This window comes from Hippocampus guttulatus, chromosome 1 (assembly GCF_054856545.1).
Source record: "Hippocampus guttulatus isolate MCC_2025c chromosome 1, RoL_Hgut_1.0, whole genome shotgun sequence".
NCBI classification, from domain to species: Eukaryota; Metazoa; Chordata; class Actinopteri; order Syngnathiformes; family Syngnathidae; genus Hippocampus; species Hippocampus guttulatus.
The window spans coordinates 16,445,915-16,469,524 of record NC_141261.1 but is presented as its reverse complement, the minus strand read 5'-3'; the positions used below and the strand labels follow the sequence as shown (position 1 = coordinate 16,469,524).

Sequence of the window (23,610 nt, the reverse complement as noted above, 5' to 3'; positions counted from 1 at the left end):
CCTGGCTTTAATACTAGTGCATTAGCATGCCAAAAGCGTATTTCTCTCCTTGCAAGTCAAAAAGGACACGGTACTGTCTGACCACATGTATTGTTTGCTAGCAAGAAAAAAATGTCAGCTAATTAATTACCTAACAACATAAATAATGGCCAACAGTTGAATGCAGCAGAATTGCAATGATAATAATGTGTTGATATTAGGTGGAAAAGGTGATGAGATTCTTATTGAGATTAGACAGGGTTGCTCACTCGAATTATTCCACATGATCGTAAGACTACACACAGTGTCGGGTTTACATGAAGACTTTTTTCTGTCATTCAACACCTCTCACTCTGGGGGTGCTTCAGCACCCAACAAAATGGGCTAGGATAGACACACCTAACGGTCTGCCCTGACACTGTCTAATGATCAATCCGTTGTTTTCTCCACCACTCTCCCAAAGTCAACTGGAATAAGCTCCATCCTATCTGCAATTCTGATGGAAAATGGATGGCTGGATGAGTGTCAAATATGTCATTGATAAACACCAGTACACGTGAGGCACCCTTTTTAAAGATGTTATAAATCCATTTTGATTAGTTTAGCCAGACATGATGATTCTACAAATAATGAAAAAAAAAATGGCTAAGTCTCAGCCTGCTCAAAACAGTTAATAGATAAACCATACACAATAAAGACATAATAGACAATGCATGGCAAGCTTGATTTTTTTTTATTGATCTAATTTTGGAAAAGAGATTTTCTGTCATGGATCTGTTTGTGACCAACAGGTGGCACTGTAGGGCTCTGCCTGCAGCTGCACACCTGTTGGTCATTGTGTTATTAGTTCGTGTTTGGTTAAAAGGACTCCCTGTCCGACCAGTCGGTGTCGGTCCATTGTGAGCGTCTCTGTGCACGTGTCATGTTTTGTTTTCCGCCTTATGTTTTTGCTACTTTGATTGCTTGGGGGTTTTCTGGACTTTATTTGAGTGCGTTTTTGAGTGAGTTTCTCCAGTGTATTCCTGTTTACATTTTGTTAAATACGTCTTGGTCAGCCACCCTGCTCCTCCCTGCTTTTTTAGGGTCCTCCAACTACCACTATGCAAAACGTGACATTTTCATGTGTATTATTCCTGCACCTGTAATTATTTAGTTATATAGTATGACATTATAGTTGATATTTTAGAAACAGAGATATGCGTACGCCCCTATAATTTTCCATATATTATACTATTGATACACAGTAATAGTTCTGGACAGTTTTCTCTGCATTTACATATTTTAATTTAAAAAACTGATATTTTGGTGGGCGAATGGTCAGCACATCCGACTTGACTATTGCAACAGCATCCTCTACGGGACAACCTCCAAACTCCTCAAAAAACAACAGTACATCCAGAATGCCGCCGCCCACCTTCTCACACACACCCACACTCGTGATCGATCACATCACTCCCGTCCTTAAACCTCCACTGGCTCACCGTTCCCCAGCGTATTCAGTTTTAACTCCTCCTAGCTACCTATAAAGCCCTTCACAATCAGGCCCCCTCCTAGCTCTCCGACCTTCTTCACCCATACACTCCTTTCCGCAACCTCCGCTCCTCAAAGACAAACCTCCTCGCCATCCCCGTGACCAGGCTCAGAACCTGGGGGGACCGGATCTTCTCTGCTGCTGCCCCCCACCCTCTGGAACTCTCTACCACAACACATCTGCAACTGTAATAACCTCCAATCCTTTAAATCATTTCTTAAAACTCACCTGTTCCACAATGCTATTAACACCTTTTAATCTCTTTTACCTATTTCTGCTTTGTTTTTCTTCCTTTAAATGTATTTGTTTTAAATCATGTATGCTTAGCTTTAAAGTGTATTTTTTTATCCCATGTTTTAAACTCTTGGAAAGTGTCTGAGTACGATGAAAAGCGCTTTCAAAATTAAATGTATTATTATTATTATTATTATAGTTGGGAGAATGTGAATTCAAACCAGGGCTACAGTTATACCGTGTGGAATTTGCCTTTTCTCCAGGTCCTCTGAGTTCCTCCCACATTCCAAAACCATGCATGTTTGGTAAAGCTGAAGACTCTACATGTAAATTGTCCTAAGGTGTGAATGTGAGTATTAATTGTCATGTGTATGTGCCCTGTGGCTGACCAAGCCAATGTGCACACAGCCTCTCCTCTGGAGTCAGCTGGTATAGGCTCCAGCACCCCCGGGCCGTGACCCTGATGAAACTAAGCGGTCCAGAAAATGGATGCATGGATACAGGATGTTTTGATTGGTAGTGTTGATAATATCGATTAACGGTTTGGATCAGGAGTGTCAAACTCGGGACCTGGAGGGCCGCTATCCTGCATGTTTTCCAAGTCTCCCTGTTACAACACACCTGATTCAAATGATTGAATGACTGACATTAGACCTGTTCATTTGAATCAGGTGTGTTGCAACAGGGAGACTTGGAAAACATGCAGGACAGCGGCCCACCAGGACCTGAGTTTGACACCCCTGGTTTGGATTCAATAAATGGGCACCACAGTAGTTGACTGGTTAGCATGTCCGCGTCACAGTGTAGAGGTCATGGGTTTGTATCTGGTTCCAGCCTCTCTGTGTGGAACTTACATGTTATCCCTGTGGCGCTTTTCTCTGGGTGTTTCTTTACACATTCCAAAAACATGCATGGTAGGTTTATTGGACTCTAAATTGTCCCTTAGTGTGTGTGTGTGTGTGTGTGTCTTGCGATTTGCTGGCAACCATTTCAGGGTGTACCCCCGGCTCCATCATGCCTGCCACACTCGTGAGGATAACCGTCTGAGATAATGGATGGATTCAATAAATGTAAACTCCTTATCTTGCATAAGCAGTAAGAAAAGAGCATATGCAACTTGCAACCTGTTATTATGTTTTATTCTCTTGGTTTTTTTGTATTCTTTTTGGGTACTATATTCATTATCTTACATTTTCCTTTACCTTTGTTATTATTTACTAATTCAACTGCAGTTGCTTAAAATATTGCACTCTGTTACACTATGCTGTCTGCAAAATGCCAGTGTGACATTGTGTCAATGCATTTATTCCACTACATTTAAAAATAATAATAACTCTTAATATTACGTTCATGCTGTATAGGCCCCTCAAAGAATACGTGTGCTGTCATGCCAGCTAAGGGAACCTCATAGATGCTAGGAGGCTGATAAGCACGATTGCATTCATACAGTACAGTACCTCAAACATCAGGCCCAGCAGAATGATCATGGCCAGGCACGACACCACGTCGGCGTGGTTCTGGATCACAAACTCGTGGCTGAACACCGGTGGGCTCTTGTTCTTCTTGCGGAAACCCATGGCTCACAGGCGGGTCTCTCAGCCTCAGCCTCCTCCTGCTCCGGGATGCCGCGATCCTACCGCTGCTAGCCTGCGAGTTCAGCCGATGGATGTTTGTCTCCCTTCCCTTTAGGGTCGATCTCTCCCCCGCAGTCCAGCGGTCCACTGCTCATTAGTTAAGTGTCCCTAAACAACGCAGCGAACCAAACATTAACCAAAGCGTAATTAACACTCATGAAATAATAACAGCCTAGTAATGCCAGATGATGAGGGGCCCTTCCTGAACAGCCCATTCAAGTACCGCCCTGTTATTGACGTAGGCGAACCCACTCCACTTGAAAAGACCTAAGCGGCACATTTACGCTCGAATATCTTGGATGAATATACAAGCATGCTTGCAGGTTTTTTTTTCATGATTTAGTGTTGCTTACGACGTGCAAATGTCAAGACTGCTAATGTATCGCCCTATCAAATGTACGCACCCGGTCAAATAGAACGCATTCTGTGCCTGACATGTAACCTTAAGTATCACAACATCCAAGAACTGCATCAGAAACAATCAAACTCAATCGAAACATCTCGCTTTAGTTCGCATTTGCATGAACTTCTTGAGGAATTGGGAATACTGATTTGGTCAGTATTTAAGTGTCCGTTTTTTGAGAAAACGAAACAGATCTATGAAAAATCTCAAAAAATGATCCATCGATGGATGCGTGTTATGGTAGTGGTCCCACCAGCTGGAGGTGCTGTGGATGCGTCGAAGATTGAAGTCTACCACCACCGAGAAAGCCAAAGCCATCCCGTTTACCTGTTGTTGTTTTTTTGTGTGTGTGCGTATTTTCACCTTTATTAGTTTGCTCATTCTGAATATCTCCCATGTGTTTTGCCAACAAAGCCAGGTGATCTTAAGAAGCAGAGTCTCATCTATCTGCCATCCAATCGATATGCTCGAATCCTGGCTATCAGGTAGACAGCGGAGGGGCGGATAGCAGTACTCAGGTAATTATTTTCAGACACCTACTCTTAGTAACTTTAATTGGTTGTGTGTTATTGTTGGTATCCATTGCCATGCATTTGAAATGTTGTAAGGCTGTACTATAAAATGTAGCTTGATTTTACCCCGCCTAAGATTGTCCTTCTTGTTTTGGTTGGTAGGTGTCAGTGTGCGACCGACCACGGAAACGACTCCACCTCAACTGCTGCTTTCGTTCTCTGTAAGACGATTATGATTCACTTGACTTTAAATCATGAACGACAGCTTCATGCTTTTTCAGATTGTGATAATCGGGATGTGGCGTGCCCATCTAACTTAAATCGGTATATCGTGATATTTATAATTGTAGGTTTTGAGGGTTCGAGGGCCCCCGTTAGCCATTCACTTCTCTTGCTACTTCAAGTTTGTCGTTTTGATTTGTCATTCAGTTCGGTCAGACGTATTTGTTATCTATTCAAATCACGCCCTATTCCCATGCACAACATGCACAGAAACAAACTGAATATTTCTTATTCGTAACCTACCTAATTTAAGTATATAAAATATTACTACTGAATAAATACATCATATAATTGATACAAATGTTAGTCAAAGGCAGTGATCTTCCACCATAGAGTCAAAACATTTCACATGATACCACCACACATTATATAATGAGAGCCACACAATTTAACTTTACATCCGATGGCTACGAGTTTTGCATTTTCATGGTTAAAAGCCAAATACTTAATGGAACAATTAATCACTGATTTAAAATAAATCGCACATTGTTTTCTTAGTCCACATTTTATTGGCATAACACACACACAGGAGCAAAAGCGCTGGTAGAAATGTCACAGAGCAGGGTCCTTTTGACAGGCAGGGTCAGAGATGAGATTCTGCAGATGTTGGAAATGTAGTTACAATATTCAGGTGTTAAATTTAAATCTTTGTTACATCTGTAACTGACATGCTCATCATGCTCTGTTCAAAAATTGTAATCTATCTATCTATCTATCTATCTATCTATAGTGTGCCGCTGTTCTCGCGGTTAAACAGTAGAATAGAGCAGGCGTGATTTTCCCATCAAAGGCAATGTGTGGACATTTGTGGCAGCCATGTTAGCATGGGCAAATGTCCCCGTCATAGGTAATGGTAAGCATGGACGTTAGCCTAGATTTAGTCTCGGCATGCAGCTCGAAATGATTGTCGTGCATTTACCAATTATTATTTATGGGTGTTGTTTGAGCAAGTGTATGTGCATGTCTCTTGACCATGTTATTTTTGGTACAGGTTACTGTTCTTTATTTATTTGATTTTTTTTGGACAAACCCTTATCTGTGCAATTAAATTGTAACGCAGGAAAAAAAGGAAGCGCGTTTACCAGCTGCATGCACGGGCTCGTATACGAATGGGCTATCAAGAGGCCCCTCGTGGCTAAAGCCGGCGCACAGCCATCTTACATTGCCACTGTTACTACCAACTTCTATTATTTTTTTCAGCGAAAACATGTTATTAGTGCATGCTTTATGCTTGGATCCCTGTATGGAGTAATGAGAGCCTCTCAAAGCACAAACTTCACTGTTTGCATTGACAAGTCAGAAAATATTATCTCGAAAATAGTATCGGGAATTGTGACTGACAGAGGATAAGTTAACATTTCGCTGCGAAGTCTGCCCTGATGGCCTCTGCTTTCTTTTTATCATTCATGGCTCCGATACCATGATCCAGAGAAATCTATTCAATTCAAAAGTTTTTTCCTGTTTACTTACAATAATTTTGAACTGTATTGGCCATTTCTTTATGCCATGAAAAAGTACAAAACAATAAATTTGTACTGTATTGAGTGTTTTTAGGGTGTGGAAAAAAATAGTTCAATTTGATGGAAAAAAATGGCTGTAACGTATGATCCATTCCCCAAATAAGTCTGTAAATCAAGGTTCCACCATACCAGGGGTCGGCAACCCAAAATGTTGAAGAGCCATATTGGACCAAAATAAACAAAAAACAAATATGTCTGGAGCCGCAAAAAATAAAAAGCCTTATAATGAAGGCAACACATACTGTATGTATCTATATGAGCTATATTAGACTGCTATCAACATGACTAAGTTGGCTACAAATTCACAACGAGCATTCATGATTAAAAGGCTTTTTTTCCCCTTGCAGTTCATCCTGTAGAGGAGGGGTGCCCAAACTTTTTTGACGGAAGATCGACTTTTCGAACAACCAACCTCCCGCGATCGACCCGTTACCGCACACGTATGCATACGCACACACTTACTCACGCATGCCGTAATGAGCGACAGCCATCGCGGCTGCTGAGATGAACGAGGCACGGGACGCACTTTCGCAGTGTGCTAACTATCGTAGCTCACGTGTACCGTTTAAAAATGGTTCTCTTGGCCGCCCAGATTCCCATTCTTAGCAAGTCCAATCCAATCCAATCCAAGTACCCTCGGTGAATTGCACGTGAAAGGCAGCTGCTTTTTTTTTTTATTTAATTTATTTTTATATTTTTTTAAAACAGCCCCCTAACTGGCATCCCGCCCTGCTAATAGAAACACTTGTTGCAGGCTATGACGCAAATAATTCGTTGACGAAATTTTGACGTTAAATATTTATTCGACACATTTTTACAGCATCGGAAAACGTGAATATTGTTTGTGTCATGGTTGTCCTCTGACAGAAACCATATTAAAACAAAAAAATATATTTCCCTCCCATCTTTTCCATTTTCAAACATTTTTGAAAAAGCTCTAGGGAGCCACTCGGGGGCGCTAAAGAGCCGCATGTGGCTCGAGAGCCTTGTGTTGCCGACCCCCGCATAGTCGCAGTTCAGCACATGCAAAATCACAGATTTCTTTTCGCCACTTTAAAAAAAAGTTTTACTATTGTTTGGGGTGGATCCCTCATTTTGCCCGCATATTTCGTGTAAAACTTAAATAAAATGTTTATGAGTGTTTCTCGAAAAATATTGGGGTTTGAAGAAATGTGTTGGGGTGTCAAATATATGCAATCCCCACACCCTGCGAATAGTGGGGGTCGACTGAATGTTAATGTTGTCATTAGGCTATGACATTATTAGATTAGTGAGAAGCAGTGAAAAGCAGGTCATGAACATTCCTTTAGTGAGCATTGTTTAAAAAAAAAATAAAAGAAAACTTTGAAACTGTTTTTCCAGTATAGTTTTTGTGCATTGTCTGACAGTATCATTCTGACTGTATTTTTGTCAAAGGTGAAGAGCTCCAGCCTGTCATCTCACTGAAAACGGCCAGAAGGGAGGGAGGAGTTTAAACAAAGGCCCTCTCCATATAAAAAAAAATCAGGCTTGTCCAGAGTAACCACGGTGTCTTGCTTCGACCTCTATGTGCTCCCATTTCTTCCTCTTTCGGCAAAAGAAAAGGCAGCTTCTTCTACGATCTACTCTTGGAAACTGCTGACGTGTGGTTTGTATGTAAAAAATGTTCATATTAGTCACGTTACATTGTTTTCGGGGGCCTCGCAGTCTGCTTATTTTTCTTTCTCTGTCTCTAACACTCACATTGCTGCCCCTGCCTGCTCTGAACAAAGATAATTACTCAGGAAACGTTTCGTCCAATCAGATGCTGCGTATCAGCTTGCCTGCATGCAGGGCAACCAGTCAGGATCTGGCTAACAACACTAGGGCCTGATCGCCTTGCCTGAAGAGCGGAGCCTTCCCCGGCTGAGGACTGAGAGTGTCCTCCATGTTTTTTAAGTGTTGACATAACAGTGTGTCAGACAGCCATGCATCCACAGAGGTAAGCTCTGTCTTTATATTCTAGCTCAACTCTCTCGTTACAGCATGACTTCCTTCTCGTTGTTGTGGTGACTGTTGGTTTCATGACGAATGTGCACACATTGAAATCAGTTTAGTGTGCAGGAGGAGGAGGAGCTGGGGCGGATTGGAGGCCTCGCCAGGCCTCTGTGCTTCACTATGCTGAGGCTGAAGGTGGGGGGTTGGGTAACGACTCTCACCCTTGCTCTCTATCTCTGTCTCAGGGTCACATGGGTGCCCCTGACATGCAGGCTGCCATACATACATAAGGAAAAGTGGACCATGGCAAATCACTTTCCTTTTTTTTTAAAATAACGCAACTAAGTTGTAGATTTTGAAGGCACCCACATCTCCTTCCCTTGTATTGTAGCCTGGCAGAGAACGAGTGGGGGATGGGCTTTGGAGGAGGAATAGGAGGGGAGGGCTTATTGTATATCCTTTGTCAGGTGATTAACTCTGTGTTGTTTTCCTCTGCATCATGCCAGGCCAGGAAAGAGACACGCTGGGAGTAGAAGTTGCTTACAGTGGATGAAAAGTACAGATCTTTTTATTTTATTAATGACAGAATATTACACAAGCGCAACTATTATACGTGTACCACATAAGTTGGCACGTAAAGTACATATTTTGGCAACAAAGTAAAACTCAGTGGATTGCTTTTTGCTCTCCATTTATGTGAAAGGATCCCCTACAAGGCATGTTTAAAGTTGGAGGTGTATCCTCTTTCAATTATTCCTCTCCAAACTTCAAAAATAAGATGAAGACGCTGGTTTCCTTGATTTACAGCCACAGGCCTTGAGTTTACATTCCAAGGCAACACCGACTACACTGCACTATTGTGAAACTGCTTCTTCCTCTCTCTTATCCTCACACAGTGGCCATTTTGTGCTCAGGGATCTCTCGGCTGAGGTTTTACTCCTCACACAGATGCCCACACAGTGAAACATATTTAACGTGAATGTAGGTTTAATTTCCTGGAAAATCTCTGGGTGTCGTTAAGGTCAGTAAAACATGTTGTTGTGTTGTTTAGTATTATTATTATTTTTTTAATCTATGACAGTGACTAATTTATTAGCAGTGGTAAATTTCAGGAGGTGTCATGTATTTTGGTATTTTTTTATGAGACAGAACGACAGGGTAAAACAATATACTGTACTGTTTTTGACATCGACTGTGAGAAGTATACGGTGGATCACTTCAGCAAAGTGAATGTTTCCTTATTATGCTGAGGCATGCTGAGGAAAAGGTGTTAGGTACCATACAACCCCTAAAACAGCCATTGTCATAGTGTGACATTGACGTATATGTATGCAATAGCTAACGTCATGGTGTTGGTAACAGAGGGCCTCTTAATGTCCTCTCTGGTTTATATTGTCATAATCAAGAAGGACAAGGTACATTGAAGGGGAATGAACTGTCTTGCGTGAGGGGAGGAAGAAAAATCTCTGCATTGCAGCAAAAAAAAAAAAAAAAAAAGCTTTTGAAGAGGGGTGCCGGCACACTGTGATCCGTGTGGCATAACTCAGCCGACCAATAATGTTCCACCCTGTTGGCCCTGCAGCCAATTGCAAATGCGGCAGAGGTTAAAGATTGACAAGCGGAGGGAGAGCAGCAACGAAAAGGCCCTTCTGGAAAATTCCACAGCCATCTTTGATTCAGCCTTATACAAAATCCAGGTCAATTCTGTTCTTTTATTCAAGAACACTTGGAGCTCATTTGCTAATGAGGCCTTGTTTTGACGCTGCACTGCTAAAGAATTTGTATTTTGATTAGAAAAAGCAGATTGTTCTAATGACTCCATTGTAAAATGATTCTTTTCTTTTTGCATATGTTAAATACATACCGTGTTTCAGTCGTCTGTACATTGTCTCTCTTGGCAAATCAAGTGATATTTGTTTCAGGAGATTCCATAACGCAGACCCGATCATCTCCCATGGGGTTTGTGTCGCAGGGCAGTCGGGATGTTTTTACGTGAAAGCTAGAAATCCCATTTGCTTCCTGTGTGCACCATTCCGGAGTAATCTGCTCTTTTGAGAAGCTACTTATTTGGTAATGTGGTTGTTCTATTTATAATCATTGTGTTTTGAGTTGTAGGATTCTGTTTGAGGGCCTGTCTGCTTTTTTGAATACACAGTAATAGTTGTAAGACTGCTCCATTCAAAGGCAATGAGAAAAAGACCAAATTGAGGGGGAGGGGATATTTGTTTAAAAGATAATCTGCCAAATATTCTATTGTGTGTGTGTTTGGCTTTTCTAGTTTTTTTTTGGATTGCAATCTCCACAGACCTCTCTGGTCCTTCTGCATGGATGTGCCAGTGTCTGAGTCTGAGCCTAGGAGTGGGGGATGGGGTAGAGGGGGGAGGGGGAGGGGAGCAAGCTGTGGCCTCCATTTTCTGTGACGAGAGAACCCTGCTCGTCTCTCACAGGAGTGGAATATAAAGGCACAGGCTCAGGGTTGTTTCCGTTTTATCCATCAGGTACGACTTGCACAGAGGAATTCTGTCAGTGTGTTTTTCAACGTGCGTCTGTGTGGAATCTATGCCAGAATCAGCCGGGGATTTATTTACCTGCTCGTGTGATGGATCATAGCTGCTGATCTGAGAATGCTCTTTGGATCGCCATACATTTTGACATCCTAAATTCCTTGTTCTTTCAGAAATGTCTTTTCATGTCTATGACGTGTGTGTGGGTGCGTGGGGGTCACAGGCCTTTTGTTGAGCAGCACTGAATCGCCAGGCAAAGGCAAATGTTCTCTCTTTTCAGGGCTTCGGTGCATGTAGCACTCTGCTAACCCTTTTCTTATTTTCACATAGGCCTTGTTTGTTCACTTAGTCCGGAAGAGGAAGGCCCTGGAGGTGTTTGGGTGTGTGCATGTGTGAGCGTTGGTGGGATGAAACCAGATATCCATATGCCACAGTAAAGAAACTGCTCAACCCATGGCTGACCGATAGGAGCCGATGCAAGTTTCTTTAAAAAAAAAAAAAAGTGTAAAAGCTGATTTTGAATTTCTGCATGAATAACAGGTTGTGTTAAGAGCAGTCTTGGTATTGGGAAATTTCTTTGTTGGCTTGTCAACCCCCTCTGTTAATACTCTGGATGAAGGAATAGTGTGGATTTAATGTGTGGTGAGATCATTTTTAATGTCCATTCCAATTTAGATTGTCGATTCGGACGCAGTAAATCAGCAGTGTCAAATTCATTTCTGTTGTAGTTAGGGTTTCCTTCAGATGGCCAGTATGACTGAAGTTCACAGTGTGACTTCAAATAAATGTATGGTTGCCTCAGATTACATACACACAACAAATCGATGAATTACTACAGTAGTTTTGAAGTCAGAGACCAGGAAACTGTTCTCATGCTACATTTATTTTAAAAGAGGGATTAGAAACAAATAAATGCTTGCAATATCCCAACGTTTTCAAAACTGAAGACAGTTGGCATCTTTGCAAGAAACATCAAGTTGATGCACATGATTTGCTTTGGCGGGCCACATAGAATGATGTGGCGGGCTGGATTTGGCACCTGCGCCTTGAGTTTGACACCTGTGCAGTAAACCAATGAGTTGATTAACTTCATGTGTGAACAGATACTGCTGGATGGACAAGAAAACAAAACAAAACAAAACAAAAAAATCCTTCCTTTCAGATAGAAGAAGTGTGCTTGATAGTTCGTTTGTGGCCCGTAAATTCATCATGCTTACTAGTTCCACTGAACATATTATTGGTCAAGAGGGTGGCCTGCTAGCTGATTTATATCTGATCATATCCATGTTGCAAAGCCTTCTCTCATTCTGTCAAAGGAGAAGGTGCAAACGGTGTAGCATTTACTAGTGTCCTTTCCGTCTCAGGAGTTAAAAAAAAAGAAAGGAATCTGGAAATGGAAAGTCAGCCTTTGAATGTGCTGCATGTTAAATGTGGCCTGTGTGTGTCTTCCATTAAAAATGTTTGAAGATAAATTGGGACAGAAATCTACACTCCTTGCTGTTTGTTACATAAAATTAGGGACCAATGATTGGTCCTTCAAGAACTTGTCATGTTAAATGGACTACTGTATTTTTTTCCCAGCTCGCAAGTAAAGAATTTTACTGTCAACCAAACAATGTTAAATCAGCTTGAATGCTGTGAACTGTAATGTCTTATGAAAGATAGACACAGGGTAATGCCATGCCCAAGCCATGTTTATCTTTCTGAATGTGGACTAGTTCTTGGCAGACAGGAATGTTGCAATGGCGACTGTTGCCATTCTCTTTCCGCATAAAGAACAAATTGCACCTGATTTGTTACCAATGACTGGCAAAGGATTTGACCTTCGGCAATATCTCAGAGATGTTGACATTTACTGAATGTTCACCAGTGGAAACCTGCTGAGTCCCTGTTGACAGATCCTCTGGGAGCCTGGTGCCCTAGGTGGTGTTCCACTTGTTTACTGTTAATGCCACCATGGTTTTTGAAACACCCTGACTGACTTTGTGTTTGAATCTCTTTTTGTCTTTGGCTTTGCTTGCTTTGTTGTCCATAGTCTGGCTGAGGAAGAGATAAAGACAGAGCCGGATGTGGTAGAAGGGATGGATGCATCTGCACGGTCCAAAGGTAAGTGACGGGTCGAAGTGCTCAGTTCCCATTTACTGTAGTGCTTGTATTCGATTGTCTCTACGCATGTATAATTCTATTAACCCATATTTGGAATCAGTGTATTCCCATTCACTAGTCACATAAAACCAAGCGTCTGCACCAACGTCCAAAGTACATGGAGATAACTATTCAGACTTCAGCAGCAAAAAAAATCTAAACATTAAATGTTGCATTTGGTTGGTCTGGACTTATGTATGTATCAGTGTGTATACGTCACCAATCGCCGATTTTGATGCTTTCAGGCTTGCATTGACAGTGTACGGGATGCGTCAGATACGTTTCAGGACTGGTGTCACAAACTATATACTTCAAATCCAAACTACAAGTTTCCCCCAACAAAATGCCTCCCCTTGAGTCAAACACTTTTTTTCCCCCCAGCATTCTTCTGCCTTCATGTGCGCCTGAAGGATTCTTTCAGGATCCATAGCAACTACTGTACATCATCTTGGCCAGCTTGATGTTGTTCATTTCTTGAAAAAATAAAAAATCACACGGAGCCAGGTAGTATAATGGTGCTTCAGTGTGGGGATGTTCTTACTGGCCTGGAACTGTCAGATGCTCAGGCTGTTCTGAACAGTGAGGCAGCCTCAAGTTGTCCTGGCACAACTCTCGCCTTTTCTCACACATTCCAGAAGGCTGTTCGAAAACCGAAATCACGCTCTTTTTACAATAAAAATGTTTACTGAACACGTCTGCTCACAATGGAAAGCAACACGAGGACGCGTCACTTCCTCGTGTAAGGAAGGCGAGAGGAGTCAAATGGTGCATTCAAGTGCGCTCAGTTTGTTCGAGAACCGAAATTTGTTCGTCATCCGAGGCATTAAAAACTCGAAATTTTTGGTCGAAAACCGAATTGGACGAGAACCGAGACGTTCGAAAACCGAGATTTGACTGTATATCTTTCCTGACACACCTCATATATCCAATCTATCCATTTACACTGCTTTGACAGCTATCCAATTTATCCAATTCCGTTTGTATTTGTGTCCAAGTTTGGAAGAGGCCTGATTTTGATTGGAGGATATTTCACGTGTTTTATTTTTCTCTGCTGCCACGACCATATCGAAATTGTGTCACTCAAAACATAATCTAAATCCAGGCTAAGAACCTTGCAGATTCTGTGTCCACAAATTCCGATATACATTAATGTAACAGTATACTCCATGTGTTACACAAAATGCAGTTGTGCACTAATTATAGTGATGTCAATTGTATCTTTATTGTTGTCACCCCCTCTGTGTGCTTTGGGAAGTTTCAAAAAAGTAAAATTACGGTTTATTGCTAACCCAGTCCTTGAGCCCCATACAAGCTCTGTCATGTATGATGACCTGTTTGTGCGTCTGTATGTAGCCCCCGATCCACCGGGGTCGGCGGAACGCTCCTTGGCACCACAAAAGAGGAGGGTGTCCAGTCCTACCCACTCGTCCAATGGACACTCTCCATCTGACACCTCCTCCAGTCCACTCAAGAAAAAGAAGAAGCCTGGGGCCATGACCTCAAGCAAAGACCAGGTAACGGGACCAACTGTTTCAGAATCTGCTGTATTGAGTGAAATTCTCAGGTTTGACATCATCAGTTTGGTATTTTTTGAAAATGAGTTGCTGCTTCTGCGATTCAACTGAAGGATAAGGAACTGCATCCCGTAAACTCAATTCATATCACAGTTTTTTTTAAAAATTAGCACATCATGTACTGTATGTAATAAGTGCCCGGTGGTTTTGAGTGTGACTTATATTGCAAGCTTGAACTTGGACGCAATGTGCTTGTAGAAAAATAAACGTTGAGATTTGAAGAATGCATGGTCAATGCAAAGTGTATTTCTACTTATACAGTATAATATAATTTGCACTTGGTGGTTTTGAAGACTTTTTGACATGTGACATCAACTTTGGTTCAAGCACGACCTAGAAGTGTATCTTTTTCTACATGCTGGATCTTGGTATGATCGTAGCATCGACAATAAGTGGCTACTGTACATTTGGGTACTGTAAATAGGAGACTTAAACATGACAATTTGTGACAAAAACATGATTATTTCAAAACAACTTGTTTTAGCCTGCATCTAGTAGATTCAGTAAGTTAGGAGCTGTACTATTTGCTAATATAAAAAGATTAACATTTATTTTGAATTGCTCAATGCTTAAACTTGTTAAACCAGTTGTCTTTGAACCGCAGGTGAAATTGTCACATGATCAGTTTTTGAGATTAGCTTGTTGAGAGTTTCTTATGTCCATGCTTACCGGCCTACCCCACTGTATTGTTGCCTTATTTTTGTTGCACTGCATCTTTTTTTGTTCCTGCGTGTTTTTTGAAACTTGCTCCCTTTTTCTCTTGCCTGCATTTCAGTCAGAGCTAAGACATGGTCCCTTTTACTATATGAAGCAGCCAGCACTCACCACAGACCCTGTTGATGTTGTACCGCAGGACGGCAGGAATGACTTCTACTGCTGGCTGTGCCACCGCGAGGGCCAGGTGCTCTGCTGTGAGCTCTGCCCCAGGGTGTACCACGCCAAGTGCCTCAAACTACCAGCTGAGCCTGAGGGCGACTGGTTCTGTCCCGAGTGTGAGGTATCTCACTGGATAGTGAATGTGTGTGTGTGTGAGGGTGTGTGTGCGGCGTATGGTAGGGCTCTGTGATTATGGGACTAATTCATTATGTTTTGTATTGATATTGAAATCACAATGAACAAACATCATCACATATATTTTAAAACTCACTATTTATTCAATACCAAAACTCAAAATATAATTTTAAAGAACAACCACATAATCGATTAGTAACAAAGTAAATAATAATATATTAAGCTAACAATAAATAAAAACGATAAATAAAACATTCCTGCTGTGTATACCTTGGCCTCTAAGGGGCAGTGTGGAGTACACACTAAGATGAAGAGTAGAAGAAGAAGGTTGCATTTGAACCGTGTTAATAAAACCTGTTCTTCAAAGATTATGAATAATACATACCTTTGTGTATGCTTATATTACCTGTCTGTATATCTTACTACAGCGTTTGTGCATGGATATTCCATATTTGAAGGAATACCACTCCCGGAACTCAATGGTAATTTTGTATTAGCCTGTCAAAAGGATTTTACATTGCCTACTGGCATTAGCACTTGCAATGTTTTTAAAACAAAGTATATTCGTATATATGCATAAGCAAAGCAGAGGAAACAAAAGTAAACTAAAAGAACATATAATGATTACATTTAAACACATTAACAGAAAACTTTAAAAGTAAAGAAAAAAATGGTTTCTAAAATTACCACATGGGAAAAAAAAAGATTGAAAAAAATGATTAGAAAACCCTGATCAAAGTTATATATGTACCGTAATTCTTTTTGTTTTGCGTTTAAGTCCATCTCAGACTTCATTAAACAGCTTCACAAGCAACATGGTGCCTTTCGGGTGCGTTGACAATTCAGAGCATGCAAAAACAGCGCTGTTCTGCACATTCATCGTTTTTCTTCGATTTTTATGTTTTTATGATCTAAGAAGCTGAAATTGATTGCTGAAGCTGAAATTACTTTTAGAGGAATCGCTCAGCCATAGTGCGTACGTGTGTGTGTGTGTGTGTACAGAAATTACAGGATCTGAGTGTAGGATTTACTCCATGGATGGGACAATTAATCAGTTTCATTTCTAATTTTTTGCTTTTTGGCATTAATGCAATTATACTGTATACTGTATATATACATAGTATATATACCTGTATATTGGATTGGATACAACTTTATTGTCAAATGTGCTGTATGATATATATACAGTATATATACAATGTATATATATATATATATATATCATGTCTCTGTAAGTATTGGATTTCTGCACCTCTAATTTTGTACCTAGTGGAACAAATGTAATTGGCGCCAGTCACGGATGTCAGGCTCTCTGCTGTGGTGTCCAAGAGGCTTTAGTAAATTGCTCCCTATGTGTTGCACATAACCTTGCAACTGTCTCTTTATTTTGGGAAACGTACGCACAAGCTTTTCAATGACCATCTCATTTCGAACATTTGCCATTTTGTACAGCTACTCAAACAGTAAGGAAATACAATGTATATATTTTCAATCAGCTATTGATGAGGCCAGTCGTTGCTTGTTAATTTATCATTCATAAAATGCTTCTTGTTGTTGCAGAAAATAACAGTTGCTGAATGCATTGAAACACAGAGCAAAGCAATGACTATGTTGAATATCGACCAACTCTCTTACTTACTCAAATTTGCACTCCAAAAGATTAAGCAGCCTGGGGTAAGTCATCAATCAAAATGTTTTCGCAACTGCAGGAATTATAAGCTTGAAATAACACATCCAAACTCTTCCATTGCAATCATTTTCCCTTATGTCCTTATACTGAGCAGACAGAGCCCTTCCAGAAACCCGTGTCCTTGGAACAGCATCCTGACTATGCTGAGTACATTTTTCACCCCATGGACTTGTCTACTTTAGAGAAGGTAATATTTTATTGACATACCTGTCAAAAAAAAAAAAACGGACATTTTCAGAATCCGTATGATTTGTGCGATACGGCCATATACGTAAGATTCACCACAAAATCCGTATGAACTATGGCTAAACCGTATGAGTTGACAGGTATGTATTGAATTATCAGAGAAGTTACCAGCTTTCATAGAATATTGAAACATTCACCCCCCCCCCCCCCCCCCCCCCCCCTGTTTCAAAACAGAATATCAAGAAGAAAATGTATGGCTGCACTGAAGCCTTTCTGGCTGATATGAAGTGGATCTTACACAACTGCATCATTTATAATGGAGGTAGACCACTGACGTGTTCATGCAATCTTGTTTCCAAAGGAAGAATGGAACAATCACACTGTGCTTGTTAATTTATTCCAGGAAATCACAAATTAACAGCAACTGCAAAAGTTATTGTCAAGATATGTGAGCACGAAGTAAATATGCTTTATTTCACTTTGAATAATCACTTGAGGCTTTGTAATTCATGTAAAAAATGTCATGTTCGTCTTTGTCCGTGTTTTGCTTTTTTAGATGAATGAGATTGAAGTATGCCCTGAGTGCTACTTGTCTTCGTGCCAAAAAAGGGACAACTGGTTCTGTGAGCCATGTGTACGTTATTGGCATGATTTTTCAAATAGGTGTGTGCTTAATCTTGAATTTGAATTATTTTATTTTATTTTTTTACACCAACAGAGTCGGCCTCATACACTGGTCTGGGCCAAGCTCAAAGGATTTCCCTTCTGGCCAGCAAAAGCTCTTCGTGAAAAAGACGGGCAGGTAGATGCACGGTTCTTTGGACAGCATGACAGGTGAGCTCAACTCCAGAGATTAGTATGTTGCTTGAATTTCAGTACGGCGCAGCAAAACCTTGTCAAGTTGTGTCCACTTGTATCCTCATGAAATTTACCCGACTTTTCTGCGCAGAGCTTGGGTCCCCATCAATAACTGCTACCTCATGTCCAAAGAGATCCCTTTCTCTGTCAAGAAGACAAAGAGCATTTTCAACAGTGCCATGCAAGAAATGGAAGTTTATGTAGAAAACATTCGTAAGAAATTTGGAGTTTTTAACTATGCGCCATTTCGAACCCCTTACACGCCCAACAACCAGCTTCAAATGTTGCTGGATCCTTCCAACCCTAGTGCTGGTACAGTAAAAACAGAGAAACCCGATAAACTGCGCTTTAATTTTGACTTAACTGCATCTCCAAAGATGGTTCTTAGTAAGAGTTCCACACCCAGTGGTCTGAATCGGAGAGTCTCCATGACGGACATGCCTCGGTCCCCAATGAGTACAAACTCTTCGGTTCACACGGGCTCCGACGGAGAGCAGGAGATGGAAAAGGCCGGTAGAAATTCTGCCTTTCACTACAGCACTGGAGAGGAATCCATGGACTGCACGGGTAAGTCCTCTTCTCTGGTTCCACATTACCCATTTTAATCAAATACACAGAAAAGTGAAGTGAAATTGTTAACAGATATTTTGTTGTAATTTCAGCATCTCCTCTCTCAGGAAAGGTCGGTCCAGCAGGCAGCTTGACAGGCAGTCCAAAGCCACTCAACCCGAGCTTGGTGTCCAAGCAAGAGAGGCCCGCATCCACGGGTGGCATCCTCAATCTCAACCTCGGTCAGCACCACAAAATTGTCTCATGATTACAAACTCTCAAATGTCCTCAGTCCACCCAATTAGAGATTTTTCCATTTTCCGTTCAGATCGAGTGAAAGCTGAGATGGATCTGAGAGAGTTGAGCGAGAGTGTGCAGCAGCAGCAGCAGCAACAGCAACAATCGGGGTCAGCTACCCTCCCCACGCCAAAGAGACCCATCAGGAGTCTCGACAAGACTATTGAAAGCTGCAAGGCTCAGCTTGGTAATTAGAAACCCATGAGAATGACTTGCTTTATATACTTTTAAAATCAGTTTGTTGAAAGGAACAGCATGTAGTAATTTAGGGCAATATCTGCAAGTCTCTGAATAAGTGATTCCACATCGCTGTTTTGGGGTCAAAACTATGTAAAGTATTTTGTGCCTCTTTAAAATGTATAGTAGGGCTGCACAATATCTCCCAAAAATATCGTCATTGCGATAATGGCCTGTGTAATATGCATATCACAAAGATGTGCAATGTGTTATACATGGAATTGTGTGCTTTGATTTTGACCAATCAAATGTAACCTTGAAAGCAGATTTTCATGTTGTTGTTTTACATTTACGGTCTAGAAGTGTTTTCATCACTTTTTTTTCATGGAATTATGACTTTATTGCTGCATTTGTGTAGATTAATGGTTGTAACGTATTGCAAGCAAATTCGGGTTATGTTGCCACCATTGGAACGGAACCCCGCTATCTGTCGATAACTAAATGTATGGCTGTGATTTATTTATTTATTTTTGGCTTCTATAGTTACCAACTGTGCAACCATGGATTTTTTTTTATTTACTTCAACCCTTTCCTCTTTTGCAGGGATAGATGAAATTTCTGAAGACGTATATAAAGGTGTGGATCACAGTGACACAGAAGAATCTGATAAATCGGACTCTAGTGATAGCGAATACGCCAGTGACGAGGAACACAAGCCAAAGAGCTCTGGACAGGATGAAAAGGTTAGAGTGGATCGAAAGCGGCCCAGAGCAAATGCAGAAGCAGAGAATAAGGATTCTATTGAAGGTATGGTGGAAAAATCCACCCCTGCAACCCAGATCAAAGAGAAGCAGGGTAGCAATGCCCAAGAAGAGGCCGTTCAAGAAAAGCCCAGAATGACCCAGTCTCAACCCCTCACTGACAAGCCAAAGACCTCAGAGGAGGGGAAAACACCTCATGTAGCATCAGCAGCAGAGCAAGACTCTGATTCTGAAAGAGAGCTGGTGATTGACCTCGGAGATGAACACGGAGCCCGTGACTCTAAGAGGTCAAGAAAAGACACGAGTTCCAAAACCTCCAAAGAGACCAATGCTGCCAAATTGGAGGGTAAGACGATTGCTATTGGAGAGGAAATTATCATTACATTTCACTCTTACACTGTCATGAAATTCTGTAAATTTACGGTGAAGTTACAACAGTATCTTACTCTTTGGTAGAATAATTGTCAAATACAGTTAAATATTTTTCCACAGCATGGAAATTAACAGTTAAATCAGTCAGTTAACAACAACAATATATAACTATAATTTAACAATCCAAAACTATGGATTGCTATAAATTTATGGGGTGTGAATGAGCGGATAAATCCATATCCATTGTGAGCACTTTCAGTGTGTGACAGAAAAGCGACACAGTGCTGAATCCGATGCATTGTCATAAAATGTCAGGTTTAATGTCCAAACTGGCGTGTACTGTAAAAGTACCCGATAATGCAGTTATCCTACTGTCATATACTGTAATCCAAAATACAGTAGTATACAGTTAAAATAAATTACCATGCCACCCAATAGTAATATACTGTAATTCAAAATACAATACTATACTGTTAGAATAAATTGCAGTAGGTGCATCATAAAAGAAAAGAAAGTACTGGCGTCCCTGCTGCCACTAATTAGCTGTTGTTTTTACAGATGAGTTCTTTACAGTGTATCTCTCAATATTTCCTTTTTCTCAGGTAAAGTAACCAATTCCACTACAGCTGTTGCGCCAGCCGCTTCCACCTTGAAAAATGCCTTGCAGCCTTCTACAACTGCACCCAACCCCGTTCCCACTGCCGCTTCTAGTCAGCCTGGTGCTGCCTCAACTCCCAGCACCACTTCAAGCACACCCTCCACGTCTGTTGCGTCAACCTCGCCAGCAGTGAAGAAACAACGCCCTCTGCTGCCCAAAGAAACAGTGCAGGCTGTGCAGCGAGCAGTTGTTTGGAACCCCACCAAATTGCAGACGTCCTCTCAGAAGGCTCACGTGCAGAAGCAGCAACAGGCGGAGCAGTCGACGGCACAGTCACAAGGGCAGGTGCAGACACAAAGTCAATCTCAGCAGAATTCTTCAAGTACCCGCTACCAGACCAGACAAGCAGCCAAAGGTGCTTATAAATGCACAAAATATTAATCTGAATCTTTTTGTGTTCACATTTAACATATTTCTATTACTCTTCATCCCATCTAGTTCAATTGAAAGACTCTCCTCAGGGTGCTTCAGCATCAAGTAGCTCATCCTCCTACTTGTCAGGAGACTTGCCAATCCCGACTGCTTCTGCAGATGCAGCTGCAGATATAGCCAGATACACAAACAAAGTAAGTCCTTAATGCAGACTAACTGCAGTTCTATACTGCGAAAGGGTCTTAATGCCTATGTTGTTTGATTTATTTTGCACACATTTACTTCACATGTTGTTTAAAATCATTGACAAGATCTGACAAAATCGTTCCAGATTATGGACTCAATCAAAGGAACAATGACTGAAATCTACAATGACCTTTCAAAAAACACTTCAGGAAATACAATCGCAGAGGTGAATGTTTCTTTGAATGCCCTTGATCACATCTTACAAGAGTTCATTATTAACTTGTTTTGTTGTTCCAAAGATTCGACGGCTGAGGATAGAGATTGAGAAACTTCAGTGGTTGCATCAACAAGAGTTGTCCGAGATGAAGCACAATCTGGGTATGTTTCTTGCTTCAGGGGTTGTACAACACTGTGCTGTTTAGCTATTGCATATAAATAACATTGCTAAACAAATTTTTACTGTATATTTTTCATAATCAGACATGCAAGTAAACTTTCCATCTCTAATTAAAATTTGCTATTGACCAGTGTATTTTTTATTTTGTAATAGTTATGCTGACTAAATCTCCAAATATGAAAGTATACAATGTAAGATTGCATATATGGGAATTTCGCATCGTTGTAAACCTCCTTTTGATTCTAAAAGAATTAAGATGTTTTCTGAGTGTACATATCATTTCTTTGTTGTCATGCAACCATCACATAGAACTGACGATGGCAGAGATGAGGCAGAGTCTGGAGCAGGAGAGAGAGAGGTTGGTAGCGGAGGTGAAAAAGCAGATGGAATTGGAAAAGCAGCAGGCTGTCGATGAGACCAAAAAAAAACAGTGGTGCGCCAACTGCAGGAAGGAAGCCATCTTCTACTGTTGTTGGAACACCAGTTACTGCGATTACCCCTGCCAGCAAGCCCACTGGCCGGAACACATGAAGTCTTGCACGCAGTCAGGTAAAAAGACCATCACACCATTTCCATTCCTGTCAGGTGATTAACTTTCAGCAAAATAAAGTTCATCATCTTCATATATTGTCTGACTCAAAGCCCAAAACATATTTACAGTGTGGATCATTCTGTTGATACGTTGTGTTTTTGTTGATCCTTCAGCTTCAGCTTCGCAACAAGAACCAGAGGTTGAGCCCAACCCGGACACTTTGGGCAAATCGAACGGCAATTCCCCAGTCACACAAACTCTGAATGCCCCAGCAGGAGCAGTCGTACCCTCCTCCTCATCAACCATATCCGACAAAAGTAGCTCTCCCACATATATCGACAAGAGCAAGGACAGTGTTGGGCTTACTGTGACATAACTGTTACTCCACATCGTGGCATGTATTCCAAGGCTGCTGTGGACCTTGATGTGTCACATTTGGAGTTTTAGTGCCTGCTCTGTGACCCTTCACTTTCGGTTTCCATTTCTAAATGCATGGCAAACATTTTTGTTAGTTTCGATGTTCTTACGGCTTCATCTTGTGAACTTATTTGTAAATAACAAATCAAATGTGATTCTTTGTTTTCATACTGTTGTTTTGTTATCACTATGTTGCCACTTAATTTTTTGTCTGAACAAGATTGTAACAAACTGCAGTAAAAAGGTTCATTGCTGCTCTCAAATGCTTAAAGGCTGTATTTTTTTTAATCACCACAACATGTGAGATGTTGAAACAGCCTTGAATAACCGATTCTCAATTATCTTGGTGGCATCAGAAGTTTTCTGGGTTTTGCATCATTGCATTTACTTCATGTCAGTGGTTATGTTTTTCATCCCACATTGTATAGGTCTAAGAAAAAAAAAAGTGTGATTTATGAAAAAGATCTAAAACATTGTCAGTGTAAAAAGTTTTTGTAAGAAGATACATGAACAATATTTATTATGTTTTATAGTATGTTTTGATGCAATCACATTTTTATGTGTCTAAAATTTATTTGACCGAAAATTACTCATGAATGTCAGTACTGGGTGACGTCTGTTAAACTGTTTTTCCAAAGTTAAAGTAAATTCCGGTCAGACTCTTTGAAATTGTGTATACTTGAATCATTTTGGCTGGTTATGATTACATAAGCATGTCTAATTTGAGTTGGTGTCTCGTTATTGTTTACATATTGTAAATACAGTAAGATGAGTCGTGAAGAAAATAAACATGTTCTCGATATTTTCGCTCCTGATTGGTTTGCTTGGTGTTAATTTTTTTTTTTTATCACATCCATCTTTCTTGTCAAACCA

The 23,610-nt window shown here is 40.8% G+C and overlaps 2 protein-coding genes across 13 annotated transcripts in view; one reads left to right on the top strand and one right to left on the bottom strand.

Moving 5' to 3' along the window:
* LOC147210672 (translocating chain-associated membrane protein 1-like 1) overlaps window positions 1–3,958 on the bottom strand; it is a 29,620-nt gene extending 25,662 nt beyond the window's left edge. For 3 of the 5 annotated variants that reach the window (XR_015101283.1, XR_015101284.1, XR_015101285.1), the window contains exon 1: window positions 3,202–3,936. Coding sequence is in view for 2 of the 5 variants with exons in the window: in XM_086114612.1 (XP_085970738.1) it covers window positions 3,202–3,321 (120 nt within the window). In the remaining 3 variants the exon portion in view is untranslated. Of the gene's footprint in view, window positions 1–3,201 lie in introns of all 5 variants that reach the window. The other 2 variants (XM_086114612.1, XM_086114622.1) reach the window with 1 other exon arrangement.
* Window positions 3,959–4,096: 138 nt separating this feature from the next.
* Window positions 4,097–23,539, top strand: LOC147210671 (MYND-type zinc finger-containing chromatin reader ZMYND8-like). Of its 8 annotated transcripts, none has more exons than XM_086114548.1 (24): window positions 4,097–4,299; window positions 4,456–4,514; window positions 6,443–6,535; window positions 7,512–7,722; window positions 7,879–8,055; window positions 12,591–12,661; window positions 14,054–14,214; window positions 15,050–15,271; window positions 16,846–16,959; window positions 17,070–17,162; window positions 17,396–17,483; window positions 17,565–17,620; window positions 17,718–17,795; window positions 17,880–17,995; window positions 18,111–18,586; window positions 18,682–18,810; window positions 18,897–19,052; window positions 19,646–20,149; window positions 20,778–21,188; window positions 21,272–21,399; window positions 21,537–21,617; window positions 21,691–21,769; window positions 22,098–22,337; window positions 22,494–23,539. In XM_086114548.1, the coding sequence occupies exons 5-24, from the start codon at window positions 8,042–8,044 to the stop codon at window positions 22,694–22,696; spliced, it is 3,420 nt and encodes a 1,139-aa protein (XP_085970674.1). In that variant the 5' UTR covers window positions 4,097–4,299; window positions 4,456–4,514; window positions 6,443–6,535; window positions 7,512–7,722; window positions 7,879–8,041; the 3' UTR covers window positions 22,697–23,539. The 8 variants fall into 8 exon arrangements, with proteins under 8 accessions (XP_085970674.1, XP_085970698.1, XP_085970656.1 ...); XM_086114572.1 differs by having other exon boundaries at window positions 7,512–7,726; window positions 15,128–15,271; XM_086114530.1 differs by having other exon boundaries at window positions 7,512–7,726.
* Window positions 23,540–23,610: the final 71 nt, after the last annotated feature.

Bases quoted from the DNA above. Each gene is read 5' to 3' on its own strand.
- LOC147210671 (XM_086114539.1), top strand. The intron at 14,215-15,049 runs GTAACGGGACCA...CCTGCATTTCAG, and splicing joins TGACCTCAAGCAAAGACCAG to TCAGAGCTAAGACATGGTCC. The intron at 18,587-18,681 runs GTAAGTCCTCTT...TTGTAATTTCAG, and splicing joins GGAATCCATGGACTGCACGG to CATCTCCTCTCTCAGGAAAG.